Genomic DNA, 26,618 nt, shown 5'->3' with positions numbered 1-26,618 from the left:
CCTCTATACTTTATATTTCGTTGTGTCGTATCATTTTTTGCTTCGTGAGAACCCGACAGACAACACCGACAACCCTTAAAAGAGCTGCTCCACCGTCAAGCACTTGGCCTTACTGAAAACGGGAGCTCACTACGGTAGGTATCCAAAGCCCCCTGGTTTTCAGAGGCTACTTGGAGAAAAAACATTAACATCGGCAAAGGTAGTGAGCACTTAGGCCGATCCACAAATCTTTTTCCGTGGAGGAAGAACAAGCAGTAGTACAGCACTGTGTATCACTTGATAAAGGATTTTTCGTCCTTACTTTATATCACTGCATTTCGTTTTCTAATTCACCGAAAACTAAGGTTTCCTAATTGTTTTTCCATTTACTTATTTGCAGTCTTTTTTATTTTCTTCAGTACCACCTACTCTCGCCCCAGGTCCACGTACTCTTAGCCCACAGCATGTTGTAATAGCACGAAAAATTTCTTTTTAGGAAAACTTTTATTACTTCTCTAATAATAATTGAATCACACTGTTACTAAGATGTCGAAATAGGTGTTCCATTCGTAATTTATATAATATCGCTGCAGTTTTTTTTTAAATTTAGTACAACCAATCAGAAGTACTTATGCGCCCTTCTATCCTACGCTGGTAGTTATCCTTCCTTATTTAGGACCTACAAGTGCTGCACTTAGTGTTTATCGTGCTAGATGGCACCTGTTATTTGTGCTGTTTTATTTCCATAGGAAGAAACTCGAGTTCATGTCTTCGCTAGTAGTAAGCGTTTACCTCGAGCAGAAGCATTTCCAAGAAGGTTTGTGTGTAGCTCTATAGCATGCGCGTGGAATGGCATATCAGTCACTTTTCTGCCTGTACTGGAGCGCAGCTGGGGTAAATTTCTGCTACCGAGTCTCTATTGACAGGTATGGCTGTAATCTACATCCAACTGTCCCTTTATAGACTGCTACTCTAATACAGGAAAATGTTAATTTAGGTTGAGAAAACAGTTTTCTGGAGAGCACATTTCATGTACACATATTGGTACCACGATATTCTTCAAATTGTAGTACCTTCGCTGTTTATACGTTTTCAAAACGTATCGTTTCGGACTGGACTACATATATGGGGCTTCCATTTGAGAGAATTTATCTGCTCCTAAATACAAAACAGAATGATAAGGACCGTTATACATCTATCTCGTAGAAAAACTTGAAGAAATTAATGAAATATTAGTCGCAAAAGCTATCTTTTGGTCTGTTTTCTGTTCTACTTTATAATTCAGTTTTACGTAATTTTGAAAGTGAGTACAGCTTTTGCATGTACTAAGGAATGTTTTGACCCTTGCTTTGAAAAGGAAGAGTTTTATGCCAAACAACTACACAAAGTTATGCAGCATGCGGTTTTCAAAATCCTTTAGCATTATTTCGGTCAGTTGCGTGCTATGGTATATATTGATCCTTATAACTAAAGTTGAAAAATAAAGTTGAAAAATAAGGTAATGAAGGTACAATATATTGATGGAAGACTGATGATGATACGACTGAAGGGTAGTTCAAAAGATTTGGTATTTATACCGGTATATATGCCAACCAGCCAGCTCAGAGATGAGGAAGTGGAAGACTATTATGAGAAAATACAAGAACTCATCGAGAAAGAAAATATAAATGCTTGCAATATCATCATTGGGGACTGGAATGCAGTGGTGGGTGAAGGAAGAGATGAAGATACAGTAGGAAAATTTGGATTAGGAATAAGAAATGAGAGAGGTGAGCGACTAATTAGTTTCTGTAAAGAAAATTCATTAGCAGTGGGTAACACATTATTTGGACACCGCAAAAGGAGAAGTTACACATGGATATCAAATTTGAATAGGGAAAGATATCAGCTGGACTGCATTATGATACAAAAAAGGTTTAGGAACTGTTTAAAGAATGCTAAAGTTTATCCAGGAGCGGATATAAATTCAGACCACAACCTAGTGATGGGAGAAATACAAGTGAAGTTGAAAAAAGTCTGGAGAGGTAAAGCAAAGGAAAGACTCAAAGAGGTAGGAAAGGCATCAGATTTGGAGAACAGATTTATGGAAAAATGGCAAAGAGGTAGTGTTGATGAAAGTGTTAATGACAAGTGGATAAAAATGAGGGAAGGACTCATGGACTTCGCCAAAGAAGTACTACGAATTAGAGTATCCCAAAGCACCAGGAAGGAATGGATAACAGAAAACATGTTGAAAAAGATGGAAGAGCGCAGAAAATGGAAAAGTGTAGAAACTGAAGAAGCCAAATAGAGGTACAGGAAACTGAATAATGAATTAGAAGAGAAACTGAAGAAGCAAGAGAAAAATGGATGAAACAGAAATGCGACGAAATGGAGAGAGAGGGAAAGTATGAAATGATGTATAGACTGGCTAGTGAGATAGTTTTTGAACGTAAAAGAAGGAGGAATAACATGGAAATAGAAAGAGCGGATGGTACTCTAGCAGAAGAACCACAGAAGGTTTTGAACATAAAGCAAGAATAGATTGAATGTCTGTATATGGGGGATGAAATGCAAAGCGAAATTAAGGTTGAAGAGGAGCAATATGTGCCGGAAGATGGAAAGGGATTTACCATCTTGGAAGCAGAAGTAGAAAAGGCGCTGCAGGAGATGAAGAATAGGAAGGCATGTGGAATAGATGATTTACCAGCAGAACTGTTGAAGAGTCTGGGAAACAAGGTAAGAAAAGAAATAATCTACCTATGTAACGAGATATATGACAAAGGGGAATGGCCTGATGACTTCGCTGCAACAGTTATGATACCAACAGAGAAAAAGAGAAACACTAAAAAATATGAAGAGCACTGGACCATCAGTCTAATTTCTCATGCAGCTAAAGTCTTGCTGAGAGTGTTGAATAGAAGGTTATATGGCAAGCTGGATAGAGGGATTGCAGAGGAGCAGTTCGGATTTAGAAGAGGAAAAGGAACAAGAGATGCTATTGGCCTGCTAAGAACTATAGGGGAAAGATATATGGAAAACGGTAGAGAAATCTTTACTGTTTTTATAGATTTAGAAAAGCCTTTTGACAGAGTTCAGTGGAACAAGCTGATGGATATCTTGAAGAGGAAACGAGTAGATTGGAAAGAGAGACGACTGATACAGAATCTATATTTACACCAGAAAGTAAGGATAAGGATTGGAAATGAAATGTCAGAAGTAAGCAGCATTGGACGAGGTGTTAGACAAGGTTGTTGCCTTTCCCCACTGTTGTTTAACGTATACCTTGAAGAGATTATCACGAAAAGCTTAGATGGGAAAAGAGGAATATGTATTGGTGGAAAGAGAATAGAATGTATAAGATTTGCTGATGACATGGTATTAGTGGCAGAAAGTGAGCGGACAGTGAATAACATGCTCAAAGATCTGAATGAAGCTTGTGTGGAATATGGGATGCAAATAAACACAGCAAAAACAAAGAGTATGGTCATCAGTACAAGACGCAGACTGTCCAATTTTAAAATAGGACAATCTACCATTAGCCAAGTAAGTGAATTTAAATATCTCGGAAGCACAATAACTGAAGACTTGAGATGTCACCAGGAGGTGCCATAGCGAAGGAGGCATTCAACAGAAAGAGGAGACTCTTATGTGGCAAATTAGATAAAGGAAAAGTCTTGGCAAATGTTTTGTCTGGAGTGTGGCACTATATGGGGTAGAAACATGGACACTGAGACGAGAGGATGAAAAAAGGTTAGAAGCATTTGAGATGTGAATGTGGAGGAGAATGGAGACAATAAGATGGATGCAAAGAGTGAGTAATGAAAGAGTACTGGAAAGGGTTGGTGAAAGAAGATGTCTGCTGAAGGTTGTAAGAGAAAGGAGAAAGAACTGGTTGGGACATTCATTGAGAAGAGAGTGCTTGCTAGTAGATGCTTTGGAAGGATTGATTTGTGGGAGAAGACTGAGAGGAAGAAGGAGATACAAGATGATAGACGACATAAAGGGAAGAGGAAATTATGCAGACCTGAAGAAGATGGCAGAAGACCGGACACCCTGGAGAACTACCACGTAAAAACCTGCCTTTAGGCAGAACACATGATGATGATGATGATGATGATATCTAAAACTAGATCAGAAACGACGATTCCGAGAGGAAAGAACGTCAATATCTAACTCACTGCAAGAGTTTTCTCTGTACTAACGTTTCGTAATATATTCTTCTTCTTCGTTATCTGTACTGGATTAAGAAAACGTAATCAAACAAACATTTATTTTGTGTAAATATCAGACATTATACATGGAAATTGATGCCATTTCTTATAAAGGCCAATAAAATACTGTTGTGGATTTGTCAGAAAACTAATGGGAAAAAGTATGTACTGTTAATTGTATTCCATTATCACAGCATGGAAAAATGAGAGGATGGCATGTTATTCTTAACGGAATTTCTTAAATCAATCCTTTTTTTCTCAAATTCCAGTTTTTCAATTTTCTTGTCATTCCAAGATGGGCAATAATCAGTTTGTTACCATCCCACGACTGTCGATGATCCATTGGATGCTTCTATATGTTGCCTTGAAAATTATCTTACGGTATGTTTCTAGAAGTTTTTGTGACAGTTTGCAGATCAGCCTTGTCATTTAGTTTCAGACCTACATGTCGTACGTTGAGGAAGTGATATAATTTTGCAAATGATGGAGGAATATTAGAGTACATAACAAATTAAAATCCAGGATCGATATCTAGTCTAGCACCCTATTGTAACTTGTAACACGTTAAGTGTACTCCATTCATTAGCGCTACGATAACAGTTTTTTGTGGAGACATGTCTTCGGAAAGATTTTTAGGTGAAATCAATTTATTTATTCTTTTTATTTCCATTACTGCCATCCTCGTGATGATAGTAATCGAAATAAAATGAATAAATAAAAAGATATCAACTAAACATTTATTGGAAGACATAACTCCCTAAAAACAGACTTACTGCAATTATTAATGACTTCTTAATAACTGTGTAACATTACATCATCCAGGATGGCCAAAATAATAAGAGGCCCGTGTCTTAGAAGCAACATACAGACAATTCACTCGATTATTGTTAAGTTCAGAATGCAGAGTAGTAAATTATTATTATGCAAAACAACATACTGAACATTCATTAGGTCAACAGTTCAGAGGAGATGCTGAAGATTTTCACTATGAACTTCGATACAAAACTCAGCACGTCTCAACCTGTTTCTGGAATTTTTTGGCGATACTTTTGGTGTGATTTCCGCAATCGCATTGCGAATGTTTGTTTTCAACTCTTCGGTTGTGTGTGGGATGTTGCTGTAGACTTTTCCCTTTACTTTACCCCACAAATAAAAATCATAGGTAGACAGACCAGGTAATCTGGGAGGCCATAAACCTGTGGAAATTGTATGTTCTTCTACGAAAGCTTCATGGACGTATGACACTGAAAATCGCGAAGTAAGCACCGTAGCGCCGAGCTAAGGCGAAACCATGCTTCGACTTAGTTGAAGTTAAGCCTTCGATCCACATAACCATCAGCGACATGTGTGAGTAACCTTTCACAATAGTGTTGTCGTTGTGTTTAATCCGCAGGCTTTAATGCTTGCATCACTCTTACTCGCATATGCAACAGCTTCAACATGTTCTGGCAAGACGTTCGTTTGATGTTTAGTTAGGAGGGCAGACGTCTAGTGGATCTTCGTGGGCTTGTTACCACAGGCTCGTGATTACGTTCAATACTTTCCAGCTAAGAAACTTTCTTTACACGGCTATTTTTGGCGTTAGCGACTGAACTTGTTGCTTTCAATTTCGGGAGCAATTTCTGCACGATACTTTAGCAGGAGCAACTGTCTCTGGATATTTTATGGTGAACCTTTCATTTAACGTTTTAAACGATTTATATCCAAAAATGTTTCAACAATAAACACTCTTTGTTCTATTGAAAAAGACGTTGTGCAGAACTGTACTCACAACAAGCTTCAAATCGGCTACTGACAACGCAGCAGTGGTCACTAAATCGTTGTTCTACATGACGTGACGTCACGGGACCCCGCTCGAGCGACACTCGAGCGCTGAGATAGCGTTAGGAAATAAAAACATTCAGATACTTTCAAACACTTCGTTCACTATTTGTTTTGGCCACCGTGTAGAACTTACCGGTCTCGTCGAGCTCGAGAGAATAAAAATTATCTTATATGAGGTCGCACGCATACCGAAATTTTGAAGGCAAAAAATTCTGACGTAAGCTAATGAAAACGTGAGGTTGACCCCCTATTTTTGTGGCTGCCGAAAGCTCGCTTTCAAGCAGCTCCTTGTGCCGTGTGTGCTAAAGACAGAAATGTTTACCACCGCACCCACAGCGTATTTACTCAGCGTCAGCACACAAGGACAACGCGTATAAAACAAAAGGTGGAAGCCAAATGTCTTTTAGTATAGTGATTCCTGGCGTTCTAAGTGTCGGTACAGAAAATTTCCTCGAGTTCAGTTGTGTCGTATGAAAGGGCTGCCATCGGGCCATCAACGGCGCAGTATGTAGTTAGCTAAAACATCCACACCAAATACCTCTCACACCCTTTCCATCAATTTCCATCAAACGTTTGTTATCCACCAAGATGTAGCACCTTAGAAATAGGAAGGATGAAAATATTTTTCATCTGTGGTCCTTTCCTGAAAAGAGAGAATGGATACGTGGTTGTAGGTTCATGTACCAATGACCACAGTTGTATCTGAGATCCTCCTAAGTATTGGAACAATAGGGGCATCATTAAAGTACCATTATCCAAGATGGCGGCCTTGACGTCACAGACACATCCCCTGTGACGTCATGTAAGATGGTGTGTGTGGGTAAGGGGTGTGTCTGTGACGTCACGGCAGTCATCTTCGCCATCTTGGATAAAGGTACTTTGGAATGATGCCCCTGTTGTTCGAATACTCTCCCACTTCACTGTCGACCAGACTGCACAGTTGGTTAACGGAGTACACAGATCTGTGGAAGACGATACCAAATTATATTTACTGGGATATTGCCGTGATAGCGAAATTCAGATTATCATGTTTTTTCTAAGCTCCATCACACCATATGGTTTCAGTAGACCTTCCTTGCTAGAAAAATATAAACTTTAATACCACAAAATAAGGCAAAGACTTAAGTATCCATTCAGTTTTAAAACAATGGATTTGTAGCAGCAAGTGGCAGTTAACTATGCAGACACTACCCAAAACAATCTTTACAGGTTGGTGTAGACGTCGAAACAATTTTTCCCTATCTGAGGTATAATAAAAAGTCTGTTATAAATTGTGGACTTTCGAATATAAGTAATAACTGGTGCACTCGAACAACGTAAGTTTTAATATCATCACTTAATTTAGAAAAATCTGGGCCATTTTGTTGCATTTCAGTCCAATTAAAAATTAATGGGAAAACAGTCTCCTTTTTTTTGCTGCACTGCAGGGACGAAAAAATTAATGTCACCAGTTCATTGAGAAACCTCTCAGCCATTTTCTGTTCTTTGCCGTCTCATTACAAACTAAAAACAGTTTTCTTTGGTTCGACTATGGTACTTTTTGATTTAATACATTATTAAAACTAAACGCGGGAAGCAGTACATGGCAGTACTATGGCAAAACAGGTCATTTTTCTGCGCGCTTACCCCATGTAGTAGAACAAACTGAAGACGATACGTTCGTTAACTCAACAAACGATTACAGATTTAAAAAAAAAAACGTCTGTTGACAAAAGAACTTTTTCTAGATCATTGTGTACCTATTAAGTTGTTCTTTTATTAATCAAGTAACGAGATTCGACCGCCATTTTCACGTCATTACTGTTCAGGGCATCAAGGCGTGATGACTGGGTATTCCAGCAAAAGTTTTTATCCACTTATATCGCAAGAACTTCCCAGACATGATGAACAGGCTATAGGGCCTCAAGAAAGGGTTTACCAGCCACCGCTTCTCCACTGGAGTTTTGTCCAAGAGTCTTCTGCCGAATACTGCTGTAAATTTTCATCCCACTCTGGACACCAAAAGGCTGCTGAAGGAAATTCCTGTGGAATGGGGGAAACTTAAGGATTTTAAAGGACTAGAAGAGGAAAACGACATGACGAAATCGTTCCGAAAATTTTAGTTTGACAAGGGGGCCAAAACCAGGTAAAGTTTCGTAAGCATTGGTCTGCTACTGAAGTCGAACGGAATATTTGAATCTGCCTCAGGTAGTGAGGTCACTTACTAAATTATCCTGGGCAAAGATCAGCAGAATACATCTTCTGAAATTTTTGTGTAACACAGCCTATCACAGCTTTGGGCACCAGCCGAGTGACGGAAATTACGGTGCGCCGAGTACTTGAAAAATCCAGAGAATCGTATTCTGGCTTTGGGCACACATCCTCCCCCCTCCCCCTCCCCCTCTACCCACCAACGCGTAGACATTCGACGAATATTCCATCATTTCTGAAATTTCAACCAAACTGTTTGTAACAACAATTTTTAATAACGATTCTCTTCTGGTTCCCGAAGTCAGCTACCTCACTCCGCTACCATCAACCGTATTTATTTTATAGCGGTGATTCGACGCTAATTAGCGTGTCGGGGGATGTATATCGGCATGCTTAATGTATTGATTTCACAGTTCACGGAAATGTTTGTTTACGGTTACTGGCTTAGTTTCCAAACGACGAACGTGAAACATTTACTGATATTTTGGCAAATTGGAAGCTAGTTGTCCCTTATAGTAGATTACGGGTACGAAAAATGACCATTTTGGCATACTTCCCGCATTTCAAAGTAGTCCTTGAAATTAATAATACATTTTCTATTACGTTCTTAAATGTAGTCATCAAGTATATAATCTGAAACCAAATCATAACAGAAAGATGAAGTACATATCACAATCACGATGTTTCCACAATTAACTGTTTTCTTTGTTAGTGAGCATTTCAAAAACTGAAATAACTTCTCCTACTTTACCAGCAAGATCTGCAGTGTACAGCGGCTGATGGAATCCCTTTTGGGTACAGAATTCATTTCACCTCCAGACATTCCCCCAGCAATATAACAAAAATTACTCTAAAGAACAGTCTTTTCCATGCGTTGGTAAGAAAGTTAAGTCCGAGGTGCCGTTTCTTTACAACTTATGCCACAGCTCCTCAAAAAATATGTTCCATTATAACCAGTAATATGCTAGCTTTTAATTGGTGGCGGCGCCTTGGCATCTAGAACTCTAATAGCCATGCGAAACAACCAGCATCTCAGAACATGGCGCTGACTCATTGTGCTTCCAGGAAGCTCGTATTCTATAGTTGGCAGCACTAACTTGCCGGTTTGGAAAGACATCAGAAACGCAGAGGAAAAAAGGAAGAAAGCAGTCGATTTGTAATAAATATATTTTTATGCAGTTTTTCAGTCGGTGTAAATGGTAACATTTCACTGTTGCCATCCCCTACATTTTCCACGTAACGGAATTTATTGTCGGGCAATGAATCGTAGTGAATTGCTTCCTTCAAGTGCTTCATAACTCAAGGGCGACATGTACAGTCCACTCTATTCACGTTGACACGTTAACAGAAAGAACAGTTTATGTCAACGCGCAAAGGAATAAAGGGACTGAAAAACACCTCTCTAAATAATGAGTGCAAACAAGTACGGATTGTGGGCGAGATCTGTTGGAAGAAGAGCCTAGTAGAATGTCGTCAACCTTTCCGTGTTCACACTTACCGCCATACCAACTTCCTCGCAAAAGCATGGATTCCAGATGTCCAGCTGATTCCTTGCATTGCTAGTTGAAAAGAAGGCTACTTCGCTGAGACACAAAGACGTTTATCAACTTTAGCTACGGTTCACCCCAAGCCATTCGGGTGTCTTCGAACTTCACACTTCCAGCTGGACATCAAAACGTCTCTGACTTCCTACATTATGCCAATATTAATTAAGTTGAATCGAGATAATCATGCATTCTAACTGAAAACGTTTACGATCATTCACTTTCATTTATACGAGGTTCCAGCAGTAATTTCGGAATATTACACCCTCACCATCACGTGAAAGCAATAAACTTTAGTGTGACATCTTTTCAAATTCTGATTGGAAACATGCGGTACTATTTGCAAATGGAACGTGAAGACAAAACTATGAACCTGAAATGTATCCTGTAATATATTTATAGGCACGAAAGAAGCACTCGTTTTATTTGGAGAATGATGCAAGACCTCGAAATTGGGTTTGGCCAAACGATAGTAAGCAGAGAAACTATTTTGTTAAATAGTTAATACACTTAATACTTGTATCAAACGAATGTAGTCTCCTAGCGTCGTAATTTTAACCGATTTCTCAGTTACTCCTACGAAAAGATTCAACGCCAATATTAACAAGCTTGTGTATCACAACACTCGTCTTTCCAAACACTTTCAAATTCCGTTAAGAAAACTACACCGTGCTATTAAAACACAGTATCTGATTCAGAATGTATGTTGGTAGCAGAGCGAACGGTGTTCAACATGCGAAAAAAAGTGGGGTCCCTGTCTGTGTATTATAATTTGCCAGAAATGTTGTTTCTGTATCATGAACCGTTCATGAAATAAAAGAGAAGTTACGTGTTAAGTCATTCACCCTATATACACTGCCCGACAAAAAAAGTGAAGCACCCAGAAGACGTGGTCGGATGTTAGTGAAAGTTCGTACACGTACACAATACCGGCGGGTATGTAAATGATTACAGTTGCAATTCTATGTGACAGAACGGCTACAGGAGTGCATCTGTGGTTTTTTAGTGTTGTTACCAGGCTTGATAGGATATACAGAGTGAATTTTTCAACCTTGTACAAACTCTAGAGACTGATCAATGCGAGGATACGGAACAAAAAGGGTCTAATGACCTTATATCCGGAAATGCACAGTTTCCAAGCTAAAGACCGTTTATTCAGGCATACATTCTCACAGAAACTGCGGTATAATAAACGCTGTACCAAACAGCTACACTTATAGTACACATGGTATCCTCCTAGAACGTGGTACTATTCCCCATACGCCATGCCCTGGCGCTCCTTCCTTAGTAACTGGTAATGTTGTGTCCGATTCACTTCTCTTACTGACTCACCTTGTAGTGAATGCGATACAGCGTTGTACACCATGGTTCCGTTTTCGAATAGAGAGATTGCCGACATGATGCTTATTTATGGAAAGACAATTGGCAACGGGTTGCAGGCAGCAACGATGTACCAGGAGATCTATCCACGCCGACAGCATCAGCTTACAACGTTTGCAGCAGTGTTTCGCTGTTTGTCGGAGGCAGGGTCGTTTCTGGTAGGTTTGCCGCTGCGCCATATTTTATGTTGATCATTTCGGGCAGTACCTTGCCACAGGTAAACCATGTCAGCACGTTGTAGGAGTCGCCACCGGCGCCAACCTTGTGTAAATGCTCTGAAAAGCTAATCATTTGCATATCACAGCATCGTCTTCCTGTCGGTTAAATTTCGCGTCTGTAGCACGTCATCTTCGTTGTGTAGCAGTTTTAATGGCCGGTAGTGTAGTAAACCAGTAATAAATAAATACGTTGTGGATTATGTTAAAGGTTTATTGTAAGAATAGTTATATAGTTATAAATAACAGGGAAGCAATTCAGTTACACTGCTGGCCCCGGACTTGTACTACGAATAGAGTTAGTAGTAAACCAGTAATAAATAAATACGTTGTGGACTACGCTGAATATTTATTGCAACAACAGCTAAAAAGATTCCTTTCGTTACTCTGTTTAACGTGTCAGTGAGTAAAAGTTTCGAAACGGTCTGAAATGTGTAAAGTTTGTCGCCAAGTCGCTACGGTCTCTCTTTCTCATATACTGGATGAACAGAGTCTGGAAAACGCGGCCTCAGTACTTGTAGACAGTCCCTAACTTTAATACTTGACTTATCGTGTTATACCTGCAACGTAAAATTGAGACGGGGTTTCAGATTTTTAAATTCAGTCATTAATTATGTGGAATACTAAAAATGATATTTTTGTTGCTCCTGGAAGCCATTAGATTAGGCATTGGTGATTTTTGCCCTTGAGTAGTGAGGGATTTATCTGATATCTTAGTTTTGATCAGGACTGGCAATCGACTTTATCGATCGTTACAGAGGGTCGTAAATAGTTAAGAGACTGTGGAGAGACGACAGATGATTCAACACTAATAAAACAGGCTAAAGATTAACAATGAGATGTATTCAGCCAGAGTTCATGAACATAGAGCCGTGTTCAGCCTTAATTAACGTTTCACTATTACTAACGTATGGGAGACACATTGCAAGAGACCAATGGATACGGGAGTCAGTGGATGAAATTACAGAATTCCTTAAACGCCACTTGAGCTAGTAATGTACTAGAAGTGTTGAATGCATGTGAGAGGGAGAGCAGAACCCATAAAGACTGAGGCGACAAAAGGGGATGGTTTCGATGACTTTTTATCTCATGGCTGTAGATATTGACTTAGCGGCAACGGTGCGACGCAGTCACGTACGCTGAGCTGAAACTGTGATGCTGTTCATCCGAAGAGAAACTGGGAGAAATGTGAGGCAGAAGCTGCGTGGTTCCAAGGTCTTAAACATCAGGATGTGCATTCCACGTGGAGAACACAATCATTTTCCTATCATTCTACTTCCTCGAGAAAGAAGAAAAAGAACGATTTTATTTTTATTTGAATATAATAGCTGCCGCTATTTTGAGCTAATATCCAAATCCTCTCAAAATCTAATCTTAATTCAGATTCTGAAATATTGTTCGTCAGTAGGTCAGGAATTGACTGTTAAGCTCTTTTTCCCACCGGAACTTTTAATAGTGGGTTAATTTGCATTTAAATGTTAAGGAAGCTCGAAACAAAATTGACAACGCGTTAATAAGTTCAATGGCGTGTTATTAATTAAGAAAGGTGCCGGTATCCGCAATGATATGTATAGGATTTTAATCATTGGAGGCGCCTTTCTTTGTCAGAGTCCTGCTGCGAATGCGAATGTACGTGATTAGACACGTGGTGAGCCTGGTTAGGGTCATTCTGTTGCTAATGGAAAACAAGAACAAAACTGACCAGAAAGTTACTTCATTACGGAGTACTAGGAATCATGTCACATGCAAAACTGAAGTTGTATCCTCGCAGAGGAACTGCATCTCAAAAGTAATGTAAAACATAGTTGCAGCAATGTTTTTATCCTAATTATGTGTAATCGTGACTTCATATCAGTGACGTTGATAACAAGAAAACTCATCTCAGTTTTGTCTACTGAGTATTAGAAATAATTTGGATAGACAGACAAGAACTGAGGGGGCCTACGATGTTACTAAAATTTTTCTTGCACTGTACGAGTCATCAAACGGGACCTACAATAAGGTGACTTTAGTGTGGACATGTTGAATTTTACGTGTAGATGTAATGCCTGAAGACGATCTCCAAATGAACACGCAAAAAGGAGTGAAACGTACACAGCTTAATAATTTGACATGTTGTAAGTCATATAAACAACAGAAAAATGGTTCTGTATGCCAATAATCTTGAAGAATAGGCTAATTTTAACGACAAAATTATGTCTAGAGAAAAATAACAGTTCACGTTAACATAATAGAATAAAACGCATTACGGGAAACTCCACAATGGGTTTCCCAGGTTACAGATTTCTTATTAGTTTTATTGTACTCAGTGTCAGAACAGTAGAGAGATTTCACTGGAGAAGCGAGACATCCATTCACGTCGTTCGATTCTAATCATTAATCTATCCATTGAACACCTGATTGACACACAGGGAAACTACATGTTCAACTAACGCAGAATGAGATCGACTACACTTCAACAGTTTTATGGGGCTGAGTTTTAATACTCGCATACTTATTCATTCAATGCATTCACGAACAGTGAGAGAAAACGAACAGTGAGAGAAGTAGTTTATTTCGAATATATCTACAACATTACAAAATGCTGTAAATGACAGTATGTATGTCAAGACAGTACCCCGTCGCGGCAAATTCTTACCGATATAAAGAAGAAATGCAAATAACAGATCTTGACGTTTTATTTACTTCAGTTCTGTACTGCATTTCACTAAAAATGCTAAGAAACCATCCACACAGATGATAAAATATTTCATTCACTTATACTAAGCTAAATCAGTTCTAAGCTTTGCTGTAGTTATCTTTTACTTATGGACCTTTGTAAAATTATAAAGCAAGCAATCTGTGTTACGCTACATGTATTTGTCAAAATGCGCGTCAATAATGTTTCCGTAACTGGTAGTTGTCTTCATGGTACTTGCAACTTACCGAGTTCCCAACTTCGCACAAAACGGCCACAGCATCAGTCTCATCTGAAAAAGAAGAAAAAACTTGAATAATTTTCGGTTTTATGATTAATCTGGATTGACGCTGCTATATTCCCGTACTGACTGAAAAAATGTAATATCGATCGGCACATAAAGATCATGGACAGGAGATTTCATACACGTGAGCTAAGTTAAAAACTTTTTTTCTCCACGACTTTGACAGGGTTAAACCAGCACATTTTTACAGAAGAAATTTGTCACTGTCTCGTCAAATTACAAGAATACATTCTATGCATAAGGATATAGCGCAGTGCTTGTTCTCGATGCTTCAAAGATAATGAATTTTTGTCTGTTAGTAATCTTCACTGTTTCTGTTGCTTTTAGGCAAAACTGTTCAGTGAGGAAATTTTCATTAATTGTTGTTTTGGAAGGAACGGTGAAAGCAAAATCAAACAAGACAGGAAAAAATAATTGATGATAGGCGAAGCTAAACTGCAATAATAACGGCAGGAGACAGAGAAATATGGAAAAAAATGGCTCTGAGCACTATGGGACTCAACTGCTGTGGTCATAAGTCCCCTAGAACTTAGAACTACTTAAACCTAACTAACCTAAGGACATCACACACATCCATGCCCGAGGCAGGATTCGAACCTGCGACCGTAGCGGTCGTGCGGTTCCAGACTGTAGCGCCTTTAACCGCTCGGCCACTTCGGCCGGCAAATATGGAAAAACGACATTACGTCAAGAGTTGCGTTTTTGACAGAACTAAATAAAAGTAATGGAAATAACAACATGACTTACTCGAACGAGTACGTTTTTGTGCAAATTACTTGAGAGATCACGGCCCTGCTCCTAACCTGCGTACAATAAATAATGCTTATCCAGGGCTCTCAAGGGAACCGGTAAACGCTTGTCTCGCTAATTTTTCTACTGCGAAATCATGGGTAAGGTATTTCGAATCCCACTGCACTTTCTTGGAAATAAGATTTGCATGATTAAAAAACGATTTTGAGGGATGTTTGCAATGTAGTTAGCAATGTGCATCACATTTCATTAGTGTTTGTCCATGTGCAGCTCTGTGTTAAACATCAAAGTTTTTATCCACTTGATGTTTAAATGCAATTTTTTAAAGTCTCATATCCCACAATCGAATATCAGCATACCAAACAACAAATCATTATACTCCCATACATTTGATACACGTAACTGGAGTGAATCAAATGTATTGGAGCATAGTGACTGTTTTTCTGTACATGTAACACGTCAGCCTCAGTTTCAAACAGAAACCAATCTTTACCCAGGTTTCAGCCAAAATAATTTGGCCAGTGACGTTAAACTATTAGAAAAAGGCCAAATTATTTTGGCTGAAAGCTGGGTAAAGCTTGGTTTCTATTTGCGACTGACGCTGACGTGTTACATGTTCAAATATCACAATTTCTTACAGGGCTGCACAATGTTAAAAACTGTTATGTTTTTCTGTACTATGACTTGATTTTATTTTTGGATTATAGACTGTTTGATTCCGTGGTACTGCACTTTCTTTTAATCACCATGAGACAATGTATATAATACCGCATCAGCTAGTAGGCATAATGGGTCTAAACTAGTGATACATATTATATTACTAAGCTTTATGGACTAAACAGATATTTACACTTAAGAAAGCGAATGCGAATATAGATTTAAAGAAAAACTTCGTGGCTTGTTTCTCTAGGGAAAAGATATGGAACCTGTGATGACAAATCGAGATGAGTTCGCAGATCTGTCTTATGGGAACCACTGGAAAATGAGCTTTCATTAAATTTCTTTTAGTACTGTGGTATCCGTTTTGCTAACTTCAAATGCTTTCCGTTATGAATGAGGCAGAGAAACGCATTAACACAAATGCTTAATCCCAAACCATGAGACAGCTTAAACTGTCGAAAATTCCTGCGATGTTGTAGTCCTCTGTGAGTGGTAATTTTCGCAGTCGTCAGCTGTTTTCTGAATAGAACGGTACAGTAACTTACGTAATACTTCGCCTTACCAAATATTGCAAGTTTTAAATACGTGTAGCAAAAAAGAGTTTGCTGACTCGTCATTATTACTTCGCAGACGTGCTTTGCTTCGCCTCATTATACGGTCGCTGAAGCTTCTAATGACTGCTGACGGAAACCGTATAGCAAGGTCGTCTGTAGCAGGGTGCCAATCACTGCAAATAACGCTAATTACCTCGGCACCAGGAAGCAAACGTCGGCATCCCAGAAGAGCAGGGTTAGCGGTATGTCAGGACTACGTCGGTTCTCGACTCTGTGTTCACGTCGTGTTGCAGTGTCAGTTCTGTTCCTTGGTAACTACTTTGCATTGTATGCTGCTTTTGAATGTTACATATTTATCATTTCTTTAAATGCTCCAGGCGAATGCTGCAGTTATTATTATTGTATTTTATTAGGGCACAGTATTTTAAAAAAGTGTATCAAAACCCGACTTAGAATACTTTCCTTTACCGTTTTCATATGTGTGTAGTAAATAAAATAATTTTTCCACAAGAGTTTTTTTCGTATAGATAATGAGCTCTTGGCTCTACTTCAGTATTTGATCAATGATTCCGTGTGTTCCTAGAATTTAAATGGGCTATATATGTTGTTGTTGTGGTCTTTAGTCCAGAGACTGGTGTGATGCAGCTCTCCATGCTACTCTATCCTGTGCAAGCTTCTTCGTCTCCCAGTACCTACTGCGCCCGACATCCTTCTGAATCTGCTTAGTGAATTCATCTCTTGGTCTACCTCTACGATTTTTACCCTCCACGCTGCCCTCTAATACTAAATTGGTGATCCCTTGATGCCTCAGAACATGTCCCACCAACCGATACCTTCTTCTAGTCAAGTTGTGCCACAAATTCCTCTTCTCCCCAATTCTATTCAGTACCTCCTCATTAGTTACGTGATCTACCCCCGTAATCTACAGCATTGTTCTGTAGCACCACATTTCGAAAGCTTTTATTCTTTCCTTGTCTAAACTGTTTATCTTCCATGTTTCACTTCCATACATGTCTACACTCCATACAAATACTTTCAGAAACGACTTTCTGACACTTAAATCGATACTCGATGTCAACAAATTTCTCTTGTTCAGAACGCTTTCCTTGCCATTGCCAGTCTACATTTTATATCCTCTCTACTTCGACCATCATCAGTTATTTTGCTCCCCAAATAGGGAACCTCATTTACTACTTTAAGTGTCTCATTTCCAACCTATTTCCCTCAGCATCACCTGATTTAATTCGACTACATTCCATTATCCTCGTTTTGCTTTTGTTGATGTTCGTCTTATATCCTCCTTTCAAGACACTGTCCATTCCGTTCAACTGCTCTTCCATGTCCTTTGCTATCTCTGCCAGAATTACAATTTCATCGGAAAAATCTCAAAGTTTTTATTTCTTCTCCATGGGTTTTAATTCCTACTCCAAATTTTTCTTTTGTTTCCTTTACTGCTTGCTCAATATACAGATTGAATAACATTGGGGATAGGCTACAACCCTGCCTCACTGCTTCCCTTTCACGCCCCTGGACTCATAACTGCCGTCTGGTATCTGTACAAATTGTAAATAGGCGCTAGCTCTCTGTATTTGATCTCTGCCATCTTCAGAATTTGAAAAAGAGTATTCCGGTCAACATTGTCAAAAGCTTTCTCTAAGGATTTTGGAGCATATACTGTAGTCAAACATTATGAATCACCTCGAAGGGAACGATCTATTGATACGTAATCAGCATGGTTTCAGAAAACATCGTTCTTGTGCAACGCAACTAGCTCTTTATTCGCACGAAGTAATGGCCGCTATCGACAGGGGATCTCAGGTTGATTCCGTATTTCTAGATTTCCGGAAAGCTTTTGACACCGTTCCTCACAAGCGACTTATAATCAAGCTGCGGGCCTGTGGGGTATCGTCTCAGTTGTGCGACTGGATTCGTGATTTCCTGTCAGAATATAATAGAGTTTTGTCAGGACTGGCTCTCCCAAGGCTGTCAGTAGTTCTAATGGAATGTTGTCTATTCCCGGAGCCTCATTTCGATTTGAGTCTTTCAGTGCTCTGTCAAACTCTTCACGCAGTATCATATCTCCCATTTCATCTTCATCTACATCCTCTTCCATTTCCATAATATTGTCCTCAAGTACATCGCCCTTGTATAGACCCTCTATATACTCCTTCCACCTTTCTGCCTTCCCTTCTTTGCTTAGTACTGGGTTTCCATCTGAGCTCTTGATATTCATACAAGTGGTTCTCTTTTCTCCAAAAGTCTCTCTAATTTTCCTGTGGGCAGTATCTATCTTACCCCTCGTGGGATAAGCCTCTACATCATTACATTTGTACTCTAGCCATCCCTGCTTAGCCATTTTGCACTTCCTGTCGATCTCATTTTTGAGACGTTTGTATTCCTTTTTGCCTACTTCATTTACTGCATTTTTATATTTTCTCTTTTCAACTAATTTCAATATCTCTTCTGTTACCCAAGGATTTCTACTAGCCCTCGTCTTTCTACCGACTTGATCCTCTGTTGCCTTCACTATTTCATCTCTCAAAGCTAACCGTTCTTCTTCTACTATATTTTTTCCCCGTTCTTGTCAACCGTTCCCTAATGTTCTCTCTGAAACTCTCTACAACCTCTGGTTCCTTCAGTTTATCGAGGTCCCATCTCCTTATATTCCCATCTGCTTCTAGTTTCTTCAGCTTTACTGTACAGTTCATAACCAATAAATTGCGGTCAGTCTGCGTCTGCCACTGGAGATGTCTTGCAATTTAAAACTTGGTTCATAAATATCTGTCTTATCATTATATAATCGATTTGATACCTTGCACTGTCTACAGGTCTCTTTCATGTATATAACCTTCCTTCATGATTCTTAAATCAAGTGTTGGCTATGATTATGTTATGCTGTGTGCAAAATTCGACCAGGCGGCTTCCTCTTTCATTCATTATCGCCATTCCATATTCTCATACTAATTTTCCTTCTCTTCCTCTTCCTACTATCGAATTCCAGTCTTCAATGACTATTAAATTTTCGCCTCCCTTCACCATCTGAATAATTTCTTTTATCTCATCATACATTTCTTCAACCTCTTCATCTGAGGAGCTAGTTGGCATATAAACTTGTACTGCTGTGGTAGGAGAGGGCTTCGGTCTATCGTGGCTACTATAATACGTTCACTATGCTGTTTGTAGTAGCTTACCCGCGCCCATATTTCTTTTATTCATTATTAAACCTACTCCTGCATTACACCTAATTTGATTTTGTATTTATAATACTGTATTCACCTGACGAGTAGTCTTGTTCCTCCTGCCGCCGAACTTCACTAATCCCCACTATATCTAACTTTAAACTATTCATTCCCTTTTTAAGTTTTTTAACCTACCTGCCCGATTAAGGAGTCTGATATTTCACGCTCCGATCCGTAGCACACCAATTTTCTTTCTTCTGATAACGATGTCCCCTTAAGTAGTCCACGCCCGGAGATCCGAATGGGGGAAAATTTTACCTCCGGAATATATATCGTACACAAATATAACGCAAATATTTACCAAATGATATCAGTGCTTTATTTAGTTCATTTTCAAGGTGTAGATGTAGATATTAAGCCCTGCTGGACCTAAACTAGAAGTCAATCATCTTGTGTTATGTTTCACATTTCTCATGGCTTGTTAAGGTGCACATTAATACAACGTCACTACAGCCCAACTGTACGAACACATCCATCTTAAAACAAAAAGAACGTTCACAGTTTGTTTCTTTATTAAAAAGCTGGTTAAAGAATTTTGGTTCTTCGAATGCTTCCAGAAATGTTTTCTGCCCTCTGAAATCTTTCAAATGACACCCAATGTATAGCAATACCACTGAATGTAGAGCTATGCCAACTTCCTCGCCAGAAAAATTTTGTAAGTACATTCCGTCAGCATGTTCTGCCTCTAAAACTTCTTGAGAATCATTCCAGTTTTGTAGCATTTTAACGTTTTGAATATCCCCTTTGTGCAAAATAGATTATGATATCTCCATTCATCTAGTACTCTCATTCCTAGATACCAATCTCGAAGGCAGCCAATCTTCACTCGAAACTGTCCTCAATAGGTGAGAGCGGCGTACATGTAAGAGACTTATTTCTTCCAGCAAACGGACGGAAAATTACAGAGACATCCTACAAATGTCAGAGTAAAGGATGGAGTGGAACGATTTTAACTTCAAATAATCACGCAAACAGAGAAAATGTCTCTTACACTGCAACAAATTTTTGTAGACAATATCGCAAAATGAAAAGTGATATGAGAAGATGATTCAGTGAATTGTCAGCACCTAATGAGAATTGTTACGCTAATTATGAAAACTGAATAGTAAGTGTGGTAATTTTTATAAGATAATGCGAAGTTTCATAATGAGGTGTGAGCGTTGATAAACTTGTTTATTATCAACAAATTTGTTCAAAGTTTCAAGCAGATGTGAGGCGCAAACGTTTGTTGTGAGTTATCTTAATATGTTACTGTCATACATATGGGAGATCGATAAAGATTAACATTGCGCATTGACAAACTGAGCTGATGAAATGCACAAGTGCTCGGTGGCATTTGTTATAGGATACAACCAAATTAAATGTATTCGTACCAACGCTGCCGATTTCACACGTTTCGTCAGCGCAGTTGAGATATCTTATCACATAATGGCCTATAAACTACATGACTTCCCAACGGAAGACCGTCGGCATAAGATAGGTGAAATTTTTGAGACGATTGATATTTGACAGGGTAAATAATATTTTGAAAGAACTAGAGTGTGCAGGGACGCTCATTTGGAGGTATTGTTACCCAAACTCCCGTCCAGTCATCCAGCTTTAGACTTTCCTAAATATCTTCAAGCATACTCTACGAACTGCACCATACATTGTTCCTTATCGTTCCATTCACGAATGGGGCGTGGGAAGAACTGTACGCTTTTGCGAGTGTTGTTATTTGCGTAATTTCATCAGCACGATATAAGGGATCGATTCTTTGGGAGCTGAGGACAATGTGTAGCTTATGTCCTGAAAACAGGTTCCTGGAGTTTTTCTAACTAGGTTCTCAGTAAATGTACACGTCTTTCTTCAAATTTACCTTTTCCATCGTTCCTCGTTTCACTGTATTATGTAAGCGCTAAGTGTCAGTCTTCAGACAACGCTGTTATTTTGTCGAGGCCAAACTCGACATTACCACAATGTTTAATCGTAAAGGCTAAAATTGCAACTATGACTGATGTCATTTAAGTATATCATGGATAGTAATTATCCAGATACACTTACTTGGCAACGGGAGACGTTACTTTAGTGTCTGTGGATAACACTCCTGGAAACGAAATTTTCGAGCCTGTCTCAAACTTGGTTGACATTAAGAGTATATTTCCTTCGGAAGGCTTCTTTCTCGATTACCGAAAAGAATTTGAATAAGAATCACATCTACTACCAATTACGATAATATGATGCAGCAAGTGAAATTTGTGAATAGATTGAGAATTGGTTGACAGGTAGAGGGTAGTAAGGTATCTTGAATGAAAAATTATTGGCACATGTGGAGTGTGCCCCAAAAAAGAGTACTGTGTATTATTGATCTTGCAGACAATATTAATATAACCTTCATACTATACGCAGATGGTGCAGTCATCGATAATGAAGTACTGTCTAAATTAAAGCTGCGCAAATAACCAGTCAGATCTTGACACGATTTAAAGATGGTACAAGGGCTTGAAACTTGCTTTTAATGTTCAAAAATATGAAAATATGCGCTTCCCAAAACGGAAAAAGTTGTTTCCTAACACTTTTGTGTCACTAACTCACTGATGCAATCGACTAACTCGTCCAAATACCTGGGTGTAACAGTTTGTAGGGCTGTGAAATGGAACCATCATAGAGATTCAGTCGTAGCTTAAGCACGTGGCAGACTTCGATTTATTAGTAAAATGCTAAGTAAATGCAATCATTCTGGAAAGGTGATTGCTTACAAAACTCTTGTGCGACCCATCATAGAATATTGCTCAGGTGTATGAGACCGGTACCAAATAGGACTAACAGCGAATATTGACGTATACAAAAAAGGGCAGCACGAATTATCACAGGTTCATTAGACCTATAGGAGAGTGTAACAGAAATGCTGAAGAAACTGAGCTATCAGCTACTTGCAGACAGACACCAACTATCTCGAGAAAGCGTATATACGAAGTTAAAAGAACCTGCTTTTAATGATGGCTCTAGGTGTGTAATTACAAACCCCTACATATTGGTGTAGTAGTGATCGCAAGGGCAGCATTAGACTAATTACAGTACGCACACAGTCGTTTAAACAACCATTCCTCCCACACGTCATACGTGAATGGAAAGGGAAAAAGCCCTAATAACTGGTGCAATGAAAACTACCCCTGCCACGTATTTCCTGTAGTATTTTGCAAAGTACAGACGCTATTGTATATGGAGATTCTTATGGAACTGTTTTTCTCCAGGATCCTTGTTGTTGTTGTTGTTGTATTCTTCATCTTCTTTTCTTCTTCTTTTTCTTCTTCTTGTTCTTACATTATGGACTGTGTAGCACGACGGGTAGCCACTTCATGGATTGCGTTGTCTTCTTCTCTTCCCAGAACCTCTTCATTCTTTCTCTTCTTCTCTGCCTCCCTTCTTCCAACATCTTCAGAATCCTCCTATTGTATGCATCACTTGTGAGGCTTTTGCTGAATCCTTCTCTGTTGTTGATCTCTGGTATATTGGTCGGTGTACAGCAGCTTCTCCAGTTTTCCTTCCCTTTCATCTTGATGCTGGATATCGATCAGTCCTTCCCGAAAAAAAAAAAGCCCATTGAACACTGTATTTCCCTTGTCATCCGTTTCCCATATTTTTTAAGTTATTTTAAGCATATTCATCCTAATCCCTTTTCAGTCTGTTTTCTTCTGATATTTTGTTTAGGCTCCAGTGAATTTCTTCCGTAGGTCTTCGCACCCGCCTTTCGCACCGCCTTTTTTTGGTGTCAGAATTTTCCTCGTTATTTCACTCCCTTATTCCGCCTGTTTTTCTGCACCACACCTCTCTACCGTTATCCTCTCAGTCGCATATAGTACCGCATTTACCATCAGTGGATTGCAATGTATGATCTTTGCTTTCAATGATATATTCTTTTTATTCTGGTCATACAGAGCGCTGATCTTACCTTCTTCACCATGCCTGTTATTCCCCTAATTGATACTGTTTATTTATGTTCTGTCTGAGTTTTTCCTGTTAATGATTATTTTATGGTCAACGGGATATAAAATTCCAGTGTTCCTTCCTTTCTTTTCCGAAAACGTTCAAGGATATGTATACGAAATTAGCATTTCGAAAAGTTGAAGTGTAATATGGGTTTCTGGAGTTCTGTTGGCACCCAAGACTGAACACGGTTTTTCATTATACTCCACAGACAATGTTACAATCGAAATAACACGTTGTCCAATATTAAAACGCACTAACGAAGCGAAAGTCATTGTGTCCACCAAAAAGTAATGGCGAAAGCATTTAGGGACTTCTGCGTTTTGCCATGTTCAAAAGTGTAGAGATAAAACGGCATTTAACTCGTGTCACGACCAAGATTAACTTGGATGAAAGTTTCCTCTCATCACTGGTACACGCCTGCTCGCTCACCTACCGCAGACAAAAATGCATTATAGCGCACATATCTCCAGTCCCTCCTGTTATTACACGACTACCTCCTACCAGTTTAATATTTATCAAGAATGTATTATGAAATTGTGTCTAGCTAGTCTTTTAAGTGTCATTTACTTATTTTATGTCTTCATGTAAATGAAATTGTAAAGGACAATGTTATATGAAACTGGAATATTATTCTTTCTGTACAGTTGTATGTAACCTCTATACGCTTTGAAGCTTTTATCTATTTTAAAATTTATAAGTAACAAATTTAGTCAGTCTAATTAGAAGGTGGAACTCAGCAGTGTTTAGACGGTCACAGGTGATATCTTTGATTATTAGTGAAGAATCAGTTGTATTTCGTACGAAGGAGATGTTTTATTATCAGTACTGTGTGGAAGGAGAAATTTTGAGACAAAAATTCGAAGTGCTGAGGTGCGGTCAGTCTTAGTCGGGACTCGGATGGTGTGAATGGATGGGCGCAAGCGCGGAGCTTATTAGTTGAAACATTAATTATTTGGAGGAAATTAGAACAGTGTTAGTAGCGGTGGAAAGTGGAGGAGTTTGAGAAGGCCACAGAGACAGCGTATGGAAACGGAGAACACAGTAATTACTTGACGAAACGAGAAGAAGTCAGAATTTCCTAGAACATGATTGTCTCGATATTGTTGCAATGGCTCACCGACTAATTGATTTTCCATGCACAAGAGGATTTCGCAAGAATTGAAGAATTTTGAAAAAAAGGAAGAGAAACAAGAGCCAAGAATTTCAAGAGAGTGCTTTTTGGAGAAGACATCAGGAGGTGGCAGCTAGTGTTACACTAAGGAGCTAATCATCTGAAATATCGAATCATGAGAACGTAAATGCTCCGTGAGCTCCTCAGGCAATATCGCGGACTATTTACTGTGTGATTTCTGACAGAAGAGAGACTGTGGTTTAACCCGCTCTATGGACTGTATTAACAAGTAAGAGTGGAGACTGACGTCTATTGTTTGATGTATCGAACTGCAAGCTACTTAAAAAGTTATACTACTCGGCGTAACGGCCTAAGCTTCTGTTTGTGTGAAAATTAATGAACAGACGACCTGTCAGTTAAAATACGTAGTTAGGCAGCCGTCCACTGTTAAACTTAAAACCGTGTCTTGCCAACCAACCATAACGCAGTCTGGCATCGGCCACGTAACGACGCACCAGAGCAGCAGAGGAAATTTATTTGCATTTGGGCATTTAATCTTCCGATCAGCGAGATAGGAGCCTCCATGTAGCTGTGGCCCAGCGTTCATCGAAAACAGAAGCAACGCGACGGCGTCAAAGAGGTCGGACATAAAATATGAAAATCCCAATGTTTTCCACACCAACGCCATCTTTGTTTCCCAACGTGTGAAAACAGCATTTTTAATACGAGTATATCGTTCCGTAAATATTACAGATTTACGAACAGTACCGAACATTCAATGTGCTGAAATGAAACGAAATGATCGTATGGCACTGTTGGCCGGGTTCAGCCGCCTTGTTGTAAGTCTTATTTCATGTGGCGCCACATTGTGCGACTTGCGCGTCGATGATGATGATGAGAGGATGATGAGGATAACACAACACCCAGTCCACGGACGGAGAAAATCTCCAGCCCTTCTGGGAATGGAACCCGGACCTGCTGAATGGGTTAGCAGCTTACAGCTCTCTCGCAGACAGAATTTGTAGTCTCCAGTATAATTATAACTGTTTAAACGCTGCGGGTTGTAATACAAGCTCCACAGCTCCACTTGTGTAGAACAGCAACGTTAACACTGTTGATGGGGATTTAGTGAAACACAGCTCCACTTGTGAAGTACAGCAATGTTAACACTGTTGATAGGGATTTAGTGAAACCGTTTGAGAGCAAGAATAATGCATACCGAGCACTTGTGATGTATAGCAACGTTAACACTGTTGACAGGGATTTAGTGAAACCGTTTGAGAGCAAGAATAATGCATACCGAGAACGGGACGGAGGAGAGCGCCTAACGTGACATACAACAAATACATGACGCTCAATTTGCAGCAACGATGAATGTTAGACTTTCTTCGGAATTGCTTTTGTCATTCATGCTTTTGTCATTCATTGCCTTAAGTGTCATTTTGTACTACGAGAAACCAACTCTTGATAAGCTTTCAATTTCCGTACACAATCAATTTTTCAATAGTTCGTGTAATATCAATAAATCTGATGGAACAATTATTATTTCGTGAAAGTGCATGAGAGTGCTGCTTAGCCAATTTCAGACTAATGTACGAGAAAAGTTGGCGGCATGACGATTTCCTAGGTATATCGATACTAATTCGAAGCATCCTGTATTAAGCTGAATCTCGTAAGGGGTGTAGCAGTTCGAAACGATTTTGGTGATGAAGGTTCATTCGTGACTACGTTGTGTTCTAATGTGCTAAGCGTTTACAACAAAACATTGAACGCTTAATATTGGTGCATTAGAGATAGTGATGTGAGCATATTATGTTTGTCATAGTCAGATACGTAGAACAGTTTTGAGCGTACGTCAACGACTTCAAACTTACTAAATTACAGCACTTCAAAAGAAAACGTCTTTTGGATGCTGCACATTAAACTTAATTTATACTGAGCTCCCAGAATCGTTTCACTTTAGCTGCAGCACATCTTCGGTTGGTTGTCAGATCGGCGTCTAATTTATTATTTTTACGCCAAACAGCTT

The 26,618-nt window shown here is 39.2% G+C and overlaps 1 protein-coding gene across 1 annotated transcript in view; it reads right to left on the bottom strand.

Moving 5' to 3' along the window:
• LOC126174788 (tryptase beta-2-like) overlaps positions 1-26,618 on the bottom strand; it is a 401,540-nt gene that overhangs the window by 285,461 nt on the left and 89,461 nt on the right. Inside the window, exon 2 of the mRNA XM_049921154.1 lies at positions 14,251-14,294. Within this exon, the coding sequence (XP_049777111.1) occupies positions 14,251-14,294 (44 nt within the window). The remainder of the gene's footprint in view (positions 1-14,250; positions 14,295-26,618) is intronic.

The sequence above is a fragment of the Schistocerca cancellata genome, chromosome 3, assembly GCF_023864275.1.
Source record: "Schistocerca cancellata isolate TAMUIC-IGC-003103 chromosome 3, iqSchCanc2.1, whole genome shotgun sequence".
Lineage (NCBI taxonomy): Eukaryota > Metazoa > Arthropoda > Insecta > Orthoptera > Acrididae > Schistocerca > Schistocerca cancellata.
The sequence above is the reverse complement of the archived record's forward strand: the minus strand, read 5'-3'. Positions and strand labels throughout refer to the sequence as shown.